Genomic DNA, 20,901 nt, shown 5'->3' with positions numbered 1-20,901 from the left:
AACCATTTCCCATATGCAACAATTTTGTTTCTTTGTTATTCTGGTGAAACACAAGATTATTACTTGCATTCCCTACTTATATCTGATGTCTTCATCAGGCTTATATCCAGGGGCTAGAATTAGAGGTGCAGAAATTCCGCAAGAAGAATGCAAATCTGAAAAAGTTGCTTCTGGTAATTAAATTCTATTTTCCCATTTTCCATTCATCTACATTGGCTTTGTTTTAGTAGGTGACTCGTGACAGAATGGTAAAAACAAAGCCTTTCAATTTCTATATATGGAAGTAATAGATCTGTTTGCAATACGTTTACTTCACTCAATCCAAAGTCCTCTGTTACTCAATCACATGCATAGCTCAGATTGTCAAATATTTTCAAGTATTCAGCTTTTGTAAATTGTAATATACATCATATGCATGTAGAGACTGATATTTTCTCTTGTTTTTAACTCAGTTCGTAGAAAGTAGCATAGGCTCAGACATGACTCGGAAACAGCTAAAAAGGACAGCCTCTGGACCCATGTAGAACTTTAAGCCAAACCACTTGGTGAGCGATTTTAATGGTCAAACAACAATGCATGAAATTGGAAAGACTGCTCTATATGAAAATATATATTTTCTCCAACTCCATTAGTATAGGTTATTAGTTATGTCAATGTAATTTTTACTTGCAATCATAATTATTAATTTCTTATTGTCTCTATTAAGATATTAAGTTAGGAAAAATTTTCATGCAACTTTTTCAAACTTTTACATGTAGTATGAACTAAAGAATAGAACTTTTTTCTTCTTGTAAGTTGCAGCACAGATATCTTATGCAAGTATAAGTATACTAAAACTAAGAGTTCAGCACTCAAAAAAACAAATGAAGCTACCAAACTTTTTAAGTACTCGGTGAATTCGCAACTTCAAAGCTCATTGAGTTCCAACTGAGAACGTTTATGGTCTTTCATCATTGCTAGTCAAAACTCAGTATATGCTGTTTTCTTTGAGGTAGAAATGTAGGAATTGAAACAGCCACAAGAATGGTTAATCGTTCTTTTAACATTAAAGAATGGTGGAAAACAGTCTTTACACAAAATACGTCAAAAAACCAAGCAGGCAGGACGCATCTACACAACTTGTCTTTAGAAAACGAGAAGCAACTGGAGTTATTGCTGCATTTAACTACACCATAAAAATTACAATAAAAGAAAAAATTTTTTCTGTATATTGAATACCTCTCTCTTTCTAACAAATATAGAAGAAAAAATAAAATAAAAGAAAAAGAATCAGAAATCACTCCAACGTGGTTATAATGGTATTTTCTTGTTATTTTCTACTTGCGGTTTTGCGTTTCCCATCAGCAGGAGCTGGCTGCCTCCCATTTCGATGCAAAGGCTGGCCAACTCCATTCGCTAGTTTCCTAGATGGTGATGGCCCTGACATAGGATGTAAATTTTTGCTGCAAAAAGTTAACTGGCTTTTAGTAACATGTCAAGAACTTAAAATGCTGGCAGTTCAACATGAGAGTATATATTGCCTTACCTCAGTTCTGGGTTCCTTGCTGACTTTGAAGTCGGTTTCTTGGTCTTTGACTCAATCCCATTGGATATGCTGCTAAGTTTGGACTGATTGAATTGCCAAAGCAAATCAGGCTCGGATGAGTCACTGGTAGCAGCATCAAGATCATCTATGCCATCAGCACCAGCCATGTTGAACCTGTTACCCCCCATGAACATATTATATGATTGTTCTGGGTAAATCTTTGAAGAATCTTGCAGATACTTCTCGTAAAAGACATCAGACAAGTTCCTATTTTCTGCTTCCCAACATCCTAGGGGGTTTCCTACTCTGTTAATGGCATCTTGCTTGTTCACCATAACCTTATCCACCCAATCACCTGAGCCCGGTTCTTTATCATCAACCCTAAAGTTTTGGGCAGAACTGATAACAGGAGGCCAGGGAGGTGAATTTGCTAATATCTCATCAAGATCAAAGCTTTGCCTCTTTTGCCTCAATTTAGAGTTGGTGCACGCCTGCAAAAGCAGAAGTTCTCGAATTTAACCTCTAGGTATACAGAGTATGGGTGTGTATGTGTGTCTCTTTGGAGAATGCATGATGATGATATGAACAGTCAAGCTTTCTAGAGCATGTCAACCAAACCTGATACATTTAAGTGCTAATATTATTCGTAAAATTTGCCAAGAAATTTCAAAAAGATAATCACTGCAGAATTTCTCCCATTCCAACCAACTTTAATAGAGAGAAAAAGGAAATAGAAAAACTTGCACATGTCAATTAGCATCAGGCCACTATCCCCAGTCTCAATCACTTGACGGCATATTGTCATGAGATTCTAAATTTAACAAAATCATTCACGCTTCACCATTCATATCATCTTTAAATTATGAGGAAGAATATGGGACTTCTGACGGATAGTATTCAACATGATTAATGAAATCAAAATTTCCATCCAATCATAATGTGGGAAGCAATAAGTAGTACCTCAATGTTGCCCACATCACCCATGGGTTGTCTGGCCCCCAACATATTTCCAATCTGCTCACTAGGATTAAAGGGCGATAAGTCACTAGCCTTTGTTTGGTTTTTTCCAGAGCTGCCAGATATAGAATGCCGACTTTGCTCTGTTTCTCCCTCTTTCCTTGCCAAAGCTGCCTTAAGGCTAGTAATCTGAAAGATGATTCCAGCAAGTTATGAAAAGGGAGAGTAGAACATTTGCCAACTATCTCAACCAATATGTAGAGGTGACTAAGAATACAATAACCTGTTCTTTGAGTTCTTTAACGTCTGCAGTGTCTTTGTTCACTCGGGCAGCACCAAGTTCAACAGTAGCCACACGCTCCGCAAATTTGAGAGTACTTATTGTTTCACCTAAGGCATCAGGCTCAGGGCTTATGTGAACAAACATTAGTGTCTTGGCCTGCCCTCCTGACAATACATTTCCAGCCCAATATAATTAAAACTTCTGTAGTAATTTAGCTCTAAATAGAACTGAAACAGCAATTATTTTGACAGCTTAAACTTACCAAGTGAATCTTGTAGAAGTTGAGTGAGTTTGCTGTTTCTATATGGAACATGTGGATTCTTTTGGGCAAGGGAAGCAATCACATCTCCTAAAGCTGACAGAGATTTGTTTATGTGCTGTGCCTCTTTTAGTCGATCTCCAGTTACCTCGGACTTGTCTACTCTCTCACTTCCTGCAAGATCAACAAGATGCATGCAGCCGCGGAGAATAGTTCCAGATGTTAAATCTCTTCCTTGAACATGGACAGTCAAGCAACTGCAAAGTGATAAAAACCGAATTTAGCTTCAGAATGAAGAAATATTTCAGGATCAAGCAGTGTAAAGAAATAAGAAGTTACCTATGAGAACGGCTACTACGGTCATTTAGGGCTGTTGCACCAACTGCACGATTCCTTTGTCCAAGGTTCATTCGATCAATAACATCAGATGTTGAAGAAACATGCATGAGGCTTGCATCTGGTACATTGAGACCTGTCTGAGAACTGTTGTATATTTCTAATGTATTAATAGATTAAGGATAAGCCTGAATAGAAAATTGAATAGCAAGGACCAACCATCCAAACAATATGAAATTAAGAGACTCAACATCCATTTTCATATTTAAACCAATTTCAATTTTTTTCGTCTTTTATTTTCAGAGCATCAGCCAACTTTTGATCAAGTTCTAGATGATTTAGAATAGTAAGATAGCTTTTCTAAATTACCAATCTGTCTGAAGAATAGATTCTAACTAATAACGTGATCTAATTTTATAACCTTGTGGATAGTAAAATCAAATAAATTGAAAAAGGATATCTTTTGTTACTTCCATCTGTAACAAGGAGATCCCTGACTTGCTCATTATAAATTTCAATCATCTGAACAGCGACATCATAGCAGAAGGTATCCTTTCTTTGTTCTGCTAGAAGAAACAAATCACCCAAAGCCCTATAATTAACACCTTGATTTTTCTCCGTCAAGTCTTTAGGTCCGGCCTGGATGTGTAAACCAATAAACCAGTAAGTTCAAAGGAAAAGGTGTATTTCATTAAACAAATATGAGTGAATATATTATCATACTTTTAGCGAATAATCCAACCATGTCTTACCATTGTGTAAGTTTTTCCTGACCCCGTTTGGCCGTATGCAAATATGCAAACATTGTATCCATCAAGAACTGACCGAATCAGTGGCTGCATGTCAGAAAAAACCTCCGCTGCAATGCAAGATGATATAGCTAAGTAAAGAATGCTAAAATTGCAGAAACTTATCAATAAGCAATTAAACTCTTAGTGAAGCAACCTTGAGTTGCAGATTGCCCAAAGACTTTATTGAAGGTGAAGGACTTGCATCCTTTACCATACTTTGACAGGGTGTTGATGGTGATGTTTCCATCTTCTATATGATCCACAGTGCTCAGATAACTTGATCCACTCAAGAATGGTCTCACACGGCAATAAACACGGATACTTCCTGGTCAGATAAAGTAGATAACCCTTTCTAATCAATTGGGGACTCAACACAAGGACAAGCATGAAATTTAGAACTAATGCAAAGGACAAATCAATATTTTACCTTTAAGGTCCTGCACTTGATTGTAGAGCTTGCAATTTTCTTCTAGAACCCTATGGTAACCAGAAGCGGCATAAGCTAGCCCATGAATATGCATACCTATAAAAAAGTGCATTAACTAAAATTAGAGACAAATACCATGCTTAATGCTTCCATAAAACAAGAAAATACAAATAAATACTTCTATTAAGGCACAGTCAGCGTACCAAGATTGTTGAATTCTTCATGAAATTTCATTTGTATGAATTGCATGCCAGCTTTTGTGGAATTAATAGTATGCTTTAGTTCCTACATAATTTATAATACATACAAGTGCTCTAGTCATGTAAGCAAATTGACAAGAAAATAGAAGACACGGCACAAGTAGCTCCCACCTGAATATCTCTTTGTTGTTGATCAAAGATCATTTGCTGTTTTTGAGATCGCTTTTTTAATTCCTGATCATCAATGAGGTTCTTATGAAAGCAATCTTCCTTCTTCATCATTTTGATGTTCTTTTCCTCAATCTATATCATTTCAATAACGAAAAAAAAAAGTTAGGGAAACACGAGCTAAATCACTAAGACATCTAAGAAAAGTCATCTAGTGACCTGTGAAGTAAATGAGGATCCATTATATACCTTCTTATCCCCAGGAGTTTGTTTCAATAGAGACTTGCTGAAATGAGGAGTGATGTCTTTTGAAGTCATCCTCATCTTTCATTTTGGAGAAAAAAATAATAAACCAAAAGTTGGTTAAGATCAATAATTACAAAGTAAATGACTTCTATTCTTCTGTAAATTTTGAAGCTTACAATTATGAAAACTAACATACCACTTCATATTGGCTTGCAATCCGATGCTCAAACTCCTCTACAAGTTTACTGAGCACAGATTCAACCAGCTATTAAAAACCAAAGATGTGCTGAATAAGTAGCAGAAATAGCAAAAGGATGACTATCATTTATGATAAAAATTTAACAGAGGTGGTGATATATAATAAGAGTGCAAAAAGTTCTAACAGAATATCAGGCAGACATGAAATGACTGCAAGATGGTAGCAGTCAACACACAATGAGTAAGGAAAATTGGAATTTTGAGGAAAAGAATCCTCAAGGTGGAAGGCACCCGAATGTTAATTAGACATCCCTGGATTTGCACTCATATGATCAGGGCAAAACCAACAGATGACCACAGTAAGAACAATCATTCCACTATCCCAGTTTATATAAGCAAAGAAGTACTAATAAAGTTTAATATGTTTATTGAAAGTAATGAGCCAATAAAAACCTACCATTGGAACTTCTTCAGGCTTTTTATCTATTAAAATGGCACGAACCAGCATACTTAACGAACCAGAACTGGCCTGCTTGCACTATAAGGAAAATCATAAAATTCTTTCTCATTGTTCAAGTAGAATATAAAACCAGTGAATACTTTAAACAGTTAAAGCTTACCAACCATTTTATTAGGATCAATTTCATTGGAGTGACCATTTGATAATTTGTCGTCCATCGATGAAGTCCTTTGCAAGGAGTTCGTGAAAGGCTCTGAGTTTTTTCTTACAAATGACTTTCCCAAAGTGGTGGTGGTAGGTTTTATATTTCCACCAAACTTCCACACTCCATTTCCACCTGTGAGCTTCCATTCGTTATAGGACTTGAGCGCTAGAACACAATTCACAACCCTTGCAGATTTGCCTCCCTGAAGAATTTTAACCAAATTAAAAATAAATAAATAAATAAATTAGTCAATAAAACCTTTTGAATGAATAGAATTATAAAAATAGACGTGAAAACCAAAATTACATGGAAAATATACTTGTTCTAGATCAGATGCCTCAAAAGTAGGAAGCCCCAATTCTTGCCCAGCTACCAAGAAATTCCTTACATTTTCAAAGTACTGAAATGCTGACAATGCCGCTCCATCAGGTATGAGAGCCGCATCGCATGGACTTTCCACTACCTTAAAACCAACCACCCCCAATGAAATAAACCATAATTAAAAGGAAAATCAATTTAAAAAAACCAAAACAAAAAGAGGTTTCACCTTAGGAACAGCTCCAGGTTGAACTTTATTGAGAACATTGCAGAGGATTATTCCACTCCTCAAACCAAGCCTAAATTCTTCCTCTGATGGCTCTGCAGGCAAATCTTTAGCCGCGACTATTCCTACCATCTTCCTTAGCCATCCAGCCGCTTCATACCTCCTTGATGCTGCCACACAAGAGATCATCACATTCAGCTTCTTTTTCTTTTTAATTTTCACCAATTTTATTCACTAACATGGCACAATTCATCTAAATTTTCAAAAACTGTAAATGATCAATGATCAAAAGCTTTTCTTTTTCTATTTCTGAAAAAGTGGGGAATCAGAGACGGAATTAGAAGAAAAACCCAAAGTTTTCAGCATTTTCCATTGAATTTCATCATTTTTACTAGTTAAAATTATAAATTCATCATCATTCAATAGAACCCAGACGCCGATTTAAAAAATAATAATAAAGTACCAGCTTCCTCAGCTTTTCTAGATTCCAAATCAAGATCTTTAGAGCGATTTCCATGCTGTTGCAGTACATGTTCCACAACTGAAGCAACTGAAAACGACAATGTTCCTTCTGCCGCCATTTTCTCTTCCACAAATTATTCTAAGAAGAAGAAAACAAAATCTCACAACTTCACAATCAAAAACCAAAATCCCACCCGAATGACAGAAAATGGAACTTAAAATGAGAGATCAAACAAAGAAAACAAATACAGAAAACATATATAGAAAGAGAAAAGAAAGCAAAGTTTGGTGGGTTTTTTTTGCTGTGATATTTTTGTGGGGAAGTTGGAGTTGAAGTTTCCTTTTTGATATTAACACATAACTTCTACAACACAATCACATTCTCCATTACCCTTTTTATTTTTTTCTCTACACAAAGTAGAAAAGAAAGCTTACTCTGCTTTATACTCTCACTCTTCTTTGAATCTCTCTCCCTCTCTCGCTTTTCTCACATACTCCAAACCTCTTTCCGAACCTGTCTCCGGAGCTCACCCCTTCAGAAACGAACTCCTTTTTGTCGTTGAATCCAACGCGGGAGATAGCCGCTGGGGCGGTGTTTAGGTGCTCCCTTGGGCGCGTGGAATACAAAGCATAAGGAAAGGACAAGTATGATTAAGGTTGCAACTAAATTCTGCAAATCGAGGGAATGGGGAAGTTTGGTTGGGTTGGCCAATGGGCAATGGCAATGGCCCCCCTTAAAGTAAACTCCAGCGAGGTCCAACAACCACTTGTAAAAGCTTAGACTCTCACCTCCAAAGACCAGGCGAAGCCAACAATCTCACTACTTGAATTGATTTGAAAAAAATAAATAAATTGGGTTTATACAAAATCTAACCTAGAAGAAAAAATAATATGAAAATAGAAAGGCAATAGAGCTGGAATATATCATGTTTGATCGATATGTTCCTATATTCTTCCACACGCTGCTGCTGCTGCTGCTGCATTTGAGCCCATATTGTGGACTGAATCTTCCCGTATTTTCCAGCTTTTTTTCTTTAAATTTTGTTTAATAAAATGCTTAGCTTTTAAAGAAAATTCCCTCCACCCCAGTTTTAGAGATCATTCAAACATTCGGAAATTTGGGTGGATGTTGGTAATTTTGTCGGTTTCTTACTTTCTTTTGATGCTCTTAAGCATGTGTATGCGAGATTAAGACAAATAAGAGGTCATAACAATACTGGCCAACAAAAAAAAAAGGTCATAGACAATATTCAAACCCAAAATTACTTAATATTGGAACAAATTTGGCCTAACTTAACTATGCTATGGATCCACTTAATTTAACCATGCCGGAGGCCGTGGACATCTTTGCTGAGTTTAAAAGCCACCAAAATTACCAGCCATTTTGCCCCCACACAAATATATTCTTTATTTGTTTTGCATACCAACAATGTGGCTTTCAATATTAGTTAAAAAGTTTGAAAGCAAAACATTTCAAAATAATTTTCTAATAAATCCAATATATACTTTCGTGAAAAATGGGCCACCCCCAATTGGCCGGCAACGGGCAGCTTTCGTGATGGAAGTGGTTGTTGAAATCAGTTACCAAATAAACTTTGTGTCATCTTAGGACTAGGAGGTAACGAAAACATTAACCAAATCCCACTACATATGTTGGGCGTAATGATCTTGAGGACTAAGTAAACAAGTCGCGTCCATTTGAATTCAAATGGTAAGATTATTTCTTATAAAATTAAAAATAATAATAAAAATGAGATTACTTATTATAATAATATATATTTAAATTTAAATACCACGATAACGTGAAATAAATTATAATGAAACAAAAAATAACGATTAAAAATAATTAGTATTTGTATGTAATAAAAAATTTAAACTATTTAAAATTTATAAAATTTATAAATAAGTAAAGAATATTAAATTATTTTTATATCAAATAATATTTTTATTAATAAATAATTAAAATATAATAAAAAACTAATACATTAAAGGTTATTTATTTTTCACTTTTATAACATAATTATTTATTTTAATTAAAATAATATAATAATAAAATTTATATTTATTTATTAATTTATTGCATAATGATAAAATTTGCATGTTATATTAAATTAAAACAAATAATTTCATAATTTTTTAAATAAAAAAGCAAGAAGGCATTGGCGATTGTTATTTGATCAGGGATAAAACTGAAAAAAAAAAAAAAAAAAAAAAAAAAAAAAAAAACATCCCAGTTGCCCACTAGTGCTATTCCTCTCCAATTCACTATTGGAGATGTGGGTCGGTGCGGTGCGGATATTAGAGAATCCTAAGTCAAATTTAAACTCTCCAATTTTTTTTTACGGAGATATGAAAAATTATGTTGCAGGTAGATAATAAATTAACAATTGCTACAATATTTGAAATTTGAAATTAGTATTTCAAAAAAATATATCAGCTGAATTTTTTTGGGTACGGCTGATTTATGAAAAGGAAGATACCGACAGGAAAGGAAAAAAACAAAAGAAAATGGTCAATATAAAATACAACTGTTGTATAGCTTAATGTTCACGTTCACTCCGCCTTAGGCTTCAACGTTCAAAAAATTCAAATCCTTGGTTTGGTACCAAACCGAACAGGTCCGGATACGGGCGAGGCCCACTTAGCGCTGCTTTATCGGGTCCCACTTCACCGGCATTCGGCAGGCCTTTATTTATTTACTCCTATTTTTCAAGAATCGGGTCCTGCTTAATTCACCAGGATCTTAGTATTTGTCTCAAGACAGGCGAATAAGACGTCGCCGTCTAGCATACGCCACCTCGTAGTAGCTACGTGGCATGCTCCTCATGATAGTTTTAAGTAGTTCCGTTACCATGAGTTAGAGCTTCACGTTTTCACTTTCTGAGCTAAATTGAGTTATGCACAGACCCACCCGCAGCTTTGAGCGCGTGCAGCTCACGATTTCCTGTTGACTCGGACGCCTCGATCATAACCGAAACCCTATCAGCTTAAGCTTATTGCCAAGCAATTAAGATAAAACGACTACTATTTAGAAATGGTAAAATAAAAAAAAATGGAAAAAGTTAATTCGCAAATGGAGAGACAGAAACAAAGCTACAGTCCAGAATAATGTCAATTAGGGGGGAGGGGGGACTCCATGTTTTCATTTCAGCCAAAATGGAATATTCTAGCTGGAATTGCTAAAAATGAAGCGAAATCAAAAGGTTCATCATGCCCTTGAGTCCTCTACATAAAAAAAAAAAAAAAAGATAAATATTCATAAGTGGGGTGAAAGCAATGCTATACTGTTTCTGAATGAATTAGGGCCCAATTTTTTTGGGACAAAGTGTGAGATTATGCAAATCCCAAAGCAAAGCATTATTCTAATGATGCAAAACAAATGATTAACCATTCCTAATTATGAATAAGCAAAAAATTGTAGTTTAATAGTTAAACTATAATTACAATACTAACAAGAAGTTCTCTTTACAGTTAATGTTTGACAGGCTGAAGTTATGATGTGGGATGAATGCTTTTTTTCTCTTTAACACCTTCAGATTCACATGTTAAGCGAACCCAACTATGGATTGGTGACGCTGGCAACGAAAGCCATGATTATATTCATGGATTAGAAATGTAAAATGGGCATCACTTTCTGGTGCAGGAATGTGCAGGTTCATGCTGTGAAGATGGGAGGCCACATCATATAATGCACCCACATGCGTCACCTTATCCTGAAATCCTAAACTACCCATGTTTTTTTCTTGATATGTTACTCGGGCTGAGTGAGTGTAGGATATGAGTATATGTATTCAATATGGGTATGCTCAACTTTTTTCCTAGCTTTTTTTTTTTTTTTTCATATATTTTTATTATTTGATGGATCAAATTTTTTGTTCAAAATACTGTTCTCAACTGAACGATATTTCTTTTTCTTGATCATCTTCTAAAAATAAAAGAGTGGAATTCTTCCACCTAGGGTCATCTCTTCATCCATTGCCCAAAAAAGCTATAAAAACCGCCACTTACAGCTCTAATAATAGCAGTTACTTTTGAAGGCTAAACTTTAGGGTATTTCCCATTATCACATTAGGGATTATGTCCTCATAGTAAACGAATAAACAGTCCCTATGTTATATCGGAAAAGTTAAAGTATCCACCATCATGATAATTATTGTCGTTGGCTGGCCACGATATTAGAATGTCTTTTGAAGGAAATTTTGGATCCCAATCCCATCTGGAAAGCAAACGCCAGCCCCTATTTCTAACCACACACATCAGTTAAAACTCAACAGCAACGCTAATATTATCTGTTGGGTGAGTAGAAAAGAAGACTTTGTTTCCAAGAAAAGCCAGTTTCTTTAACAGAGCCAAACTTGCCAGTAGGTGGTAGTTTAAGTTTTTTGAAGCCCTAAAAAAATTTTAAACAAGTGCTTGTTGTTGCAATGTTTGGTTTAATAACCTTAATCAAAGGAAAAAATTAATGAAAACCATTTAAAAAAATTAAAATAAAGAAAGATCATCACATTCACAGGTTGGCCCTTTATTTCTTTGGGTGGGGTAACCAGCATTCTCAAACAAATCATGAAAGCATTGCACTCCTCTATATCTATTAATAGCCCTAATACTTTTCATCAAACAGACTATGATGAGAGGTCAAAAGGGCAGTCCTTTTGTCCTCACATTCCCTTCCCTTACCTCTGCCAAGCCATGTCCTTTAATTATACTGTGGTAGTGGCACTTGCTGCAATGTTAATCTGCTGATATTTCAGTACAGTACCATCACAAAAATGTCAAAAAGGAAACAACAATAAGTAGATTTTTTTCTATTTTCAAAAGTGTCAAACCTGCACCAAGCCCCACAAACCTGAGAATGAAAAAATCTAGAGCATTGTACAAGAGGAATGTGAAATCAATGACCTAGCAGCTATCAGTGTTCTAATTTATTCCAGTACTTCTACACTTGAGATTTGGGTTTTTTTTTTTTTTTTTAACTCAATCCCATGTGTTAATAATGTGATGTTATGAACTGTTAATCACATCCAATTTGAATCTTGGTTTCTTTTCATAACTTAATAATGTCTACCAAAAATAGGGAAAGAATACCCTTTTAAAGAATGCATGTCAGGAGAGCCACTAATTGGGGGCCTCTAAGTTGTCTTAGTCTTTCTGATATGAGAGAAGATGAAGCTTCTTAGGATTCCCTTTACAGGGCTAATGAGTTGTCAAATTATATATGCCCACTTTCTCCTTTATCACTAAACTTATAACTAGCATTGAGATGGAGATGGAGATGTAAGAGGATTTTTCTAATTAATCAAGCACATTGTCATAGTCCTAAAGCTTTCAAGTGAAGTATATTTTTAAGAGTATACATGATCCTTTGTATAACGTTTTAGATTATCCATTTTAATCTGAATATATTTGCAAGAAAATGGATTAGTATTTCATCAGAAGTCAATAAATAATATATCTACTATTTTTTTGAGTGATATTCAATAAACAATATAAACATGATCCAAACACGTACGGTTGGCTGGGCTCATCCGGAACTTGAGCTCAACGCATGAAAAAACCAAGCTGATCAGGAAATGGTTATCCCTCTTTGAAACTTGCATTTAGTTATTGGTTAAATAAATAGGAATTAATTAGATCGATCATGACTGATGAATATTCTCACGTATTAAATAGAGAGTGAGTCTCCTTTGCATTAAGGGGAGATTTATATTGAATGGGAGCCAGGAGCTTAGATTTTTTGTATGATGCCAAAGTTCTCTCTTTTCTTACTAGAGTTTATGATCTCTACTTGAAGTATGAACTCTCAAGTCTCAACACAAACAATTGACCTATAGGCTCAGGCTTAGTATTTAAAGCCAAGCATTTCTGTTATGGTTTGTTTTGTGATTTCGTAACAGACTATAAGTATCTTGTTTCCATCAGAAAATCCCTATACCAACAACTCTTATCCTTGCAAATTTGCAATCCCCATCCAAAATTCCTTAAACTTGCTCAGAAAAGCAAACGCGTTTGAATGCTTAATTAGCTACCATTCATTCCTGGGAGCGAGTTGAGGAGGAAGTTCGAGACCTTGGGTAAGTAGCTGAATTCGTCTCCAAAACAAAAGCCCAAATTAAGAACTGGACTGAATATGCTTGCATGTCATAGTTACACGGCAATTCAGACAAATTTGGTTACTCTTTTAAGTTGGGGTGAGTATCCCAAATTAACCAGCAATGAAGCAAGGTCTTAGTCTTAGCTACACAGCATGAATCAGATCATTGATACGGGCCAAGCCCAAAGGTTCACCAGTAAAACCCTGAGGAAAGGAACAACGGAACATAGAAAAGGAAACTAATTGATCATATATAATGCTAGATTGCAGGCTTAGACAATATATGAAAGAATAATTTTGCAGTACCAATCTAGTGATATCAGCCCTCTGCAGTTTGAATATAAGGACCCAAATGCAAAACCTTACACCCTTCCAACTAATTCCTAGACACAGCTGTTAATGAATTAGATTTTGGGGTCAATTTCCTGGAATGCCAAGCAAACTTCCAATTTCTTCTAAATAGCTCAAACCTTAGGCACTATCAAACATCAATACCGTGGAATCCTTCACAGAAAAAAAATAAATTTCTCCACCTCAAATCAAGCCATGGTACCTGCACAACCTAAGTTCCTTTCTAGCAGCAATCTTCATTCAATTTTACAAGTTAAACTCCCCTTCATTATTATTTTGTCCATTTTTTTCAATACACTCATCAAAACCATTTACATGTGTCAGTTCCACTTAAGAACTGTAAAAGTCGTGGATGGTGATCAAAATTGTATTGAAAAGTAATAGATAAAAAAAAAATAATGGTGGGGAGCCTAACCCCAATTTTACATAGTTTATATACTTTGAAAGTTAAACAATATGATGATAGAACAAGACAGGGATAACAAGCAAGTAGTAAACGATAAGCAAAGATAAATAATTGTAATTATCTACCTATCCTTCAAGAATGTGCTAAGTTAAGCTCACGATCCACCATTTTCGTCATTATCATTGTCAGTATAACATGTCCACACCTTCCTCCGGAACCTTCGATCTTACAGGGGTTAGATGAGGACCGAATAAATATTGGTAAAAAGCTACCAGAAGAATTAAATAAAAAATAAAAAAAAAAAAAAAAAAAAAACTGTGAAAATGTGTCACTACCAAGATGATGTATAAGCTGCCTGGTCCTAGGCCAGGCGTCAGTGGCGATATCCATGTTTGAGCGCGATGCCTCACAATGGGTGAGGCTGTGGATCAGGAGGGAAAAGGTCAACGAGAAATCGATGAATCATCTCAAAGCTTGTGAAGGTGATAACAGCTGCAGGTGTGGTCCTGATAAGATTTGTTGCACACCCACGGTAGAATCCTGCAAGGCCTTCTTGCTGAAATACTTTCCTGAAGCAATCAACCATACCAGAATAACGTTTCTCAGAGTGATGTCCCTGTTCCTGAAGCCTTGAGCGTACCACCTATGTCACGCAAGAGTAAATGTAACCGTGTTAGTTTCATCAGCTTACATAATTAAAGAGCTGCTAATGATAAAGAAATCTAAATAAAGTTCTTAGCATAGCCTATGGCAATCAGAACATATTCCCACTTCCCACCTTTTTTACATGAAAGTGCCATGCAACCTCATTCAGAACAACTGAGAGTTTCTTACTTAACAAATGAGTTGTAAACATTTATTCATCATACCTCATGTGGGTAAGTCAATGTGGATGCAAATATTTTGGAAACTGATGAAGCAACAGCAACATCACGCGCACTGAGTTTATCCATTGTAGTGTTATCTGCTAGGGCCCCATTAAGTTAAAAATATTTCAATGAGTATATTCAACTAAAAACATGTGGATTATTAACCTTGATCGGCTAAATAGAATTTGATCTTCTCGTATGTTGGAAACTGAATGGCAACATGACTGATACCAGCTAATGCAGGGACGAGACCACTGTTCATCATGCAAAAATCAGACATCAATGAATCATTTCTCAAATCCTAACAGGTAAAAACAACTTAGCTAAAAAATCAGATGAATTTATCAATTCTTATGAATGGTGATACAAAACCTGTATAAACCCCGAATACCCTCCTCATGGGCTATTCTCCTCAAAGCAGAAAGTGTACTCCTATAAGGAACCACTCCTGCTCTCATTCCTTGAGTCTATAAAACACAAAAGGGACAGATGTCAATGCATAAAAAAGTCAACAGCTCTAAATTTATTATCTATAAATAAATAGCAGAATAATACAGTTAAAATAAAAAAAAATCAAACCAAGAACACTTGATTATAAATACAAAAAGATATTACCATAAAACAATCTGTCACCTATAAAGCAAAGTCAAACGGCCAAAAAAAAACTAATCAGTCATCCACCCACTTGATGCAGGTAGTCACTTTCTTGTGTGCACCTAAATCATTGATGCACTCTCCTATCAATTTTTTCCACAGTTTATTTGTGTTCCTTCTTAAGGGTTATTACTTGACTGGTATGGGCTCCCCAGTGCCTTTACATTTTTGAGGGTTGGTAGGGGGCATGGACAGAGGTACTTATCAAAAGCAACAAAAGAGAAAATAGAGATTAAAGTTTCTATATCCCATAACAAACCATAATTGGAATAAAATACCAGGCAAGATAACTTAGAAATTTAATATAAGTCACTATTGCTGCATAGAACATGCCACACTATCTAGAATTTTCATTTCTTTCAGCATATGTCATTACATGGTAAAACAATAAAGTATAAACTTGAGAGACACACTTGAAGTCTTGTCTTCACAACCCAAAGAGGATTTGTGAAAATGGTTGTTGCAGCTCCAGCACCAGATGCAGCTAGCATGTTAGCACCTATTGACAGTTGGTGATTCTCATCTACACATGCACCCAGAAGGAGAATTAAGTCAGAAATTCGAAAGAAAATGTGCAAGATGATAAGCACAGCAAAAAAAAATCTAAAAGGAAGAAATGAATGGTCTAAATTTAGACTGAATTGTGAATCCTATAGTTTAGGAACTGACCATTAGAACAAAGAAAGTCTTTGAGCTGCTCATACATTGTAAAATATACCTGCAAAAGGAATGGATTAAATCAATTCAAGCAAGCACCAAAAGAGCAAGAGTAAGAGAAATAGATAAAAAAAGGGAGACCTAAATTCAGTAAGCAAGGCATGTGAAACACATCTACATTAAGGAGAATAATTTCATACGGAATAACAAAATCACCCATGGAAATCCAACCAAACAAGTAGTTAGGCTTTCTGTTTCAATTAATTCAACCATAAATTCCTCAAAAATCAAATCTAACAGTATTATGCATTGTTGGGATAGGAAATAGCAAGTATAAAAATTATCATGTTATGTGGCAAATCAAAATTATGCATTGAGGAGGAAGCCAGATTTTTACATTTGTGGTTCACCCTTGTTAATGGATACTTAACGCTTCAATAGCAAATAAAATGTTGCCCCTCCAGATTCAATATAGCTCAATTACTCAATCAAACAAAAAAACTGCTGTAATGCCACTGCTTGTTTAGATAATTTACTTAAAGTATTCAAACAGGCACCTCAAATTTTAAGCTATACAGAGTTGCAAAAGAAAATAAAAAGCATTGATGATTAAATCTTTGCTGGATATGAGCATTTCTGTCCTGAATCTACATTTCTCTATAAGGCCATCTTTGTGTATTTTGAGAAATTATACGTAGAATAATTACATAAATGAACCCATGTCGAGGGAAAAGGCTTAGTTTGTTTCTATGTATATACAAGCTGTGACTTAACCCAATTTGTAAATTAGGTGGGAAAATTGAGGACAGTAAACAGCAAAGAAGCTTAGAAACCTTTATCTTCTGATCAAGTTTGGAATTGCAGGCAAGTAAAGAATCAGATCGATGAAATTCTCAGCTTGTCAAAACTCAAACATGCAAAAGGATTGTTTCTTTAATTTAAATAATCTACTGATAATGCAACGAAGCCTCAAAATCCATATTCATTTCTCATATTCCTCAAGGTCTAGTTACCTAGATATAAACTTTAGGGTCAACACAAACCGACAAGAAACCAACTTCATTCCTCACAGACCATTGAGTTAACAAATGCTGACTTTTCCAATTCGATAATAACATCCAAGAATTCCTCGAGACTTTATAAACAGGATTGGAACAGCTTAAATAGAAACAGGGAATACAACACTTACTGCCCAATTAGGAAGTAAAGCGAGTACAGTAGGAGCAAGCCCACGGTACATGCCACGCAAGCCTTCCTTCTGAATTATTTGTTCCAAGCTACCAACTATAAGACTACCTGGTCAAATAATCAAACAAAAAACAAAAGCAAAAGGTTAGAAATTAAAAAACCTTAAACATTCTTGTATTTTTCTTCCTTTAGAATGAAAGTGAATCAATATCGCATACGTTTAACGGTAGCGTTACTGAGTTTTGGCAGCCCATGAACCTGAAATCTAGTCTTTATAACATCTAAAGGGCACACGAATGTTGCAGCAATAACACCTGCACGTGCAAACGAGAGCTCCATAATTCAGTTACTAAGATAAACGGCGTAGGGGAAAAGGGGAGGAAATATTTGACATACCGGCGGCGGCGCCGGCACCAGCATTGCAAAGGAGACCCCTTGAATTAGGGGCATGGGAATCGTTCGTCATATCTAGAACTCTCTAAATGAATCTGAAAACAGGCGAAGATTTTAGCCGAAAAAAAGGAGTCCTCTCTCGAGAGGGATATCGCCGAGAACCAGAGTCGCATTGCCAAAGGATATAGCTCTTTGGATGTGAGTTGCGTTGGCTTGTGAACAAACGAGTCGAATCGCCCGAGTTAGGGTTTCGATCTTCACCGCTTGTATCCTTTTTTTTTTTTTGGTTTTTTTATCCGAAGGAGGCGCAACAATCGGGGAACTGTTAAGGAGAGGATTGGCTCCAGAGGTTATGTGTTACACGATAAGATCGAGAAATCGCCATGAGATCTGTGGAGACAAAAGAGTGGCTTTGGTTTCAATTTTTAAAACATGGGGCTTTTGTTTTGGCTATTATCAGCCTATCAGATCTCAGCCGGACGATTCGCCCCACATGGGACCCATTTGAATAAAAAGTCTCCGATTCTAAGTCCAATAATAATAATGATATTATTATTATAATAATAAGTAATTTGTGCACGAAAACCCTCACGACATTTTACACTTCTGGCAGATTGGCCTCTCTGGGTCTCTGTGATGTTTGGTCCTTGACCTAATTGGATAGCTCACCTAACCTTAACCAGGACTGGCTGGTAACGGTGGCTGCAAGCCACCAACTCCTAAACCAAGTTAATAACTGAAGTTGGATTTTTTTTTTTTTTATATAGAATAAAGGTTAGAAAATTTAAATATATATATATATGTCGGATATCAAATTTTAAAAATAAATGAATCGTTTAAATTAAATATCAAAATTAAATAACTTTTTATACTTTATACTAATAAGTAATTTCATTAATTTGAATAGAAATTTTTTCTACCATGTGACATATATGGTAGGGGGATTGTCGTTCAAGCTTGACAAGTAAAAATAGAATAATTTTGATAATTTCAATTTCCTCCCTAGAAGGTAATTCTAATCCAAACGAGCTAAATTTGTCAAAGCATGGTGATCAACAAAAAAGTCAAATAATGTATTTTGGAAAATAATCAATGTCCTCGTACAGACTAATTATTTTTTCTGTTCATTTTCTTACAATTGTTGCATATGCTAAATTTTGGTATGTCCAGTTTACCCTTAGACATAATCATGCAGAGCAAATTGAATATGTTCCCTTAGAAATCAGATGTGTCTCTACAAGCATATTTTCTATCTCGCAAGGGATGAGTTTGTTGGTTTATTCTCAAACATGTGGTTTACTATTATATCTAACTAACAAAGCATAAAAGTTAGCTCTAGTTTTTTTTTTTTTAAATAAAAAATTTATTTTTATTTGAAATCGAATACGTCTCATAAGACACGTGGATTTCAATTTATATAAAGGTTTTGGTATTGATTTTATTTATTTATTATTTTTTATTTACGTTAAAGATTAATTGATTATTTTCGTAATTTTTATTGATAACTAAATTTTATCAAAATAAAAGAATATATGTTTCTCATATTTAGTTTTTTAAAATTTAAATCAATTTATAAGATGATAGATAAAATAAAATAATAATCATCTTATAATATATTTTATTTACATCTAAAAGAATATAAAATTATAAAAATATTAATCGTAACTATGATTATCCAATCCTCTTAACATAAATTTTTTTTTAATTTATTAAATTAAATTTATATATTTTATTATATCTTTAAAAATTATATAAATAACTTAAATTATATAAAATTTGATAAAAAATAATTTTGATCAATAAATAACATTATTTTATTTTAAATTATATATATATATCAAATATAAAATAAAATAAAATATTTTAATTTAATCGTATTTATATTATTATTTTATATATTTAAATCACCCTTGATATGCCTATAAACGATAAATAATAGTATAAGAGCCCATTGGTAGCTGATTAGAAGGCAAATGATTCTTTTTTTTTTTTTAAGTACTAAAAATGTGAAAAAAAACATGCTGTTGCAGAATGGAGCGTTGGTCATGTACCACGGCTATCAGCTGACTTTATGAACACTAAGTTCAATCAGCAATGCCAGCTGGATTCACATGGCCGCTTTGGTAATGGGCCACACCCATCTGCTTTGTAGGCCTTGGGACAGTCTTTTACGTGCGGGGACTCTTGTCCCAATGCCTTCAAACATCAAGCGATGATCACTGTCTTATCCTGAAGCAAATCAGAAACTCCGGATGTATAATACTACTACTAATCACAAAACAACTGGAAGGAAGGAACTACGACACAACGCACTTCAACTAGGAGCTAGCAATAATATCGCCTAAAGCAATGACGTTTAACAGTACAAGTCTTTGTATGAATTGGGTACACGAATAAAAACTTGGCTTTTAAATGAGGAACAAAATGCAGGAATTGGGTGCCCAATGGACTGGTACAACATCAATGTATGTTCGGTTTCATCTGTTCATCTTACAATATTTATGTGATTTATGAATAAAAGATTTTAATTTTTAATTTTAATAATAAAGGTTCAGTTTTTATAATTTTAATTATAAAAAATAAAAACAAAAATACACCAAAGATAATTAGAGTTTGTTTTTACTTTGATTAACTTCCTAAATGCGGAGAATATAATTTTTTCGCCTAAACCCAACAACCCAACTTTCAAAGGTGGAACTTATTTGTGCAAGAAAAAAAATTATACTTATGAATTTAAAAAAGTCATTAGTCATTACCAAACAAAGTCGTAAATATAAATATTGACTTACAAAATTTTCATAGCTACTTGATATAACATTGATTGTTTTATGATCATCTCGTTTCTCTGTTTAATTAAATCCTCTTTTTTTCTACCTACATAATTCAATAAATCAATAAAATCTACAGTTTAATTTTGTGCTTTCACATTAACTACGCACACAAACAAGGTTGATACAACGGACAGTGCAATGCATCGAGGGATAAACACACAAGTACCCAAAAAATAAACCTATAATTTTCCAAACAAGAAAGTTACTTTTTTGGACAAAAAGCTATCCTAATGAAAAAATATCAAAATATCTGCCTCAAACCCAAAGATCAAACCGGTGATGCTGTCTCAAGCATCATCCAAATGAATTTCTTCATCTTAATTTATATATATATATATATATATTGAGACGATGAAATAGATAAAACAAATCATACGAATGTAAAACTTCGTCTTAATTG

The 20,901-nt window shown here is 34.5% G+C and overlaps 2 protein-coding genes across 5 annotated transcripts; both read right to left on the bottom strand.

Moving 5' to 3' along the window:
* Positions 1-1,024: 1,024 nt before the first annotated feature.
* Positions 1,025-8,302, bottom strand: LOC111305034 (kinesin-like protein KIN-14I). Of its 2 annotated transcripts, XM_089750528.1 has the most exons (20): positions 7,497-8,302; positions 7,063-7,200; positions 6,603-6,769; positions 6,375-6,518; positions 6,015-6,257; positions 5,848-5,928; positions 5,389-5,457; positions 5,196-5,270; positions 4,950-5,081; positions 4,782-4,863; positions 4,579-4,674; positions 4,306-4,476; positions 4,113-4,219; positions 3,821-3,999; positions 3,364-3,525; positions 3,028-3,281; positions 2,766-2,929; positions 2,486-2,671; positions 1,526-2,016; positions 1,025-1,442 (listed from the first exon to the last, which is right to left on the bottom strand). In XM_089750528.1, exons 2-20 carry the CDS (start codon positions 7,178-7,180, stop codon positions 1,310-1,312), a joined length of 3,054 nt encoding a protein of 1,017 aa, XP_089606654.1. In that variant the 5' UTR covers positions 7,181-7,200; positions 7,497-8,302; the 3' UTR covers positions 1,025-1,309. The 2 variants fall into 2 exon arrangements, with proteins under 2 accessions (XP_089606654.1, XP_022757929.2); XM_022902194.2 differs by lacking the exon at positions 7,497-8,302 and having other exon boundaries at positions 7,063-7,475.
* A 5,694-nt stretch (positions 8,303-13,996) lies between these two features.
* On the bottom strand, positions 13,997-18,239 carry LOC111305033 (nicotinamide adenine dinucleotide transporter 1, chloroplastic-like). Of its 3 annotated transcripts, none has more exons than XR_016331310.1 (10): positions 17,674-18,239; positions 17,496-17,591; positions 17,279-17,385; positions 16,102-16,150; positions 15,846-15,955; positions 15,151-15,245; positions 14,944-15,032; positions 14,779-14,873; positions 14,245-14,552; positions 13,997-14,134 (listed from the first exon to the last, which is right to left on the bottom strand). XR_016331310.1 is itself a non-coding variant. In XM_022902193.2 (9 exons), the coding sequence occupies exons 1-9, from the start codon at positions 17,741-17,743 to the stop codon at positions 14,316-14,318; spliced, it is 948 nt and encodes a 315-aa protein (XP_022757928.2). In that variant the 5' UTR covers positions 17,744-18,239; the 3' UTR covers positions 13,997-14,315. The 3 variants fall into 3 exon arrangements, 1 of the variants encoding a protein (XP_022757928.2); XR_016331311.1 differs by having other exon boundaries at positions 13,997-14,127; XM_022902193.2 differs by having other exon boundaries at positions 13,997-14,552.
* Between the last annotated feature and the right edge of the window lie 2,662 nt (positions 18,240-20,901).

Source organism: Durio zibethinus, chromosome 21 (genome assembly GCF_047325235.1).
Source record: "Durio zibethinus cultivar Kanyao isolate XHJ-2024 chromosome 21, ASM4732523v1, whole genome shotgun sequence".
NCBI classification, from domain to species: Eukaryota; Viridiplantae; Streptophyta; class Magnoliopsida; order Malvales; family Malvaceae; genus Durio; species Durio zibethinus.
Note: the sequence above shows the minus strand (reverse complement) of the source record. Positions and strands in the feature narration are given on the sequence as shown.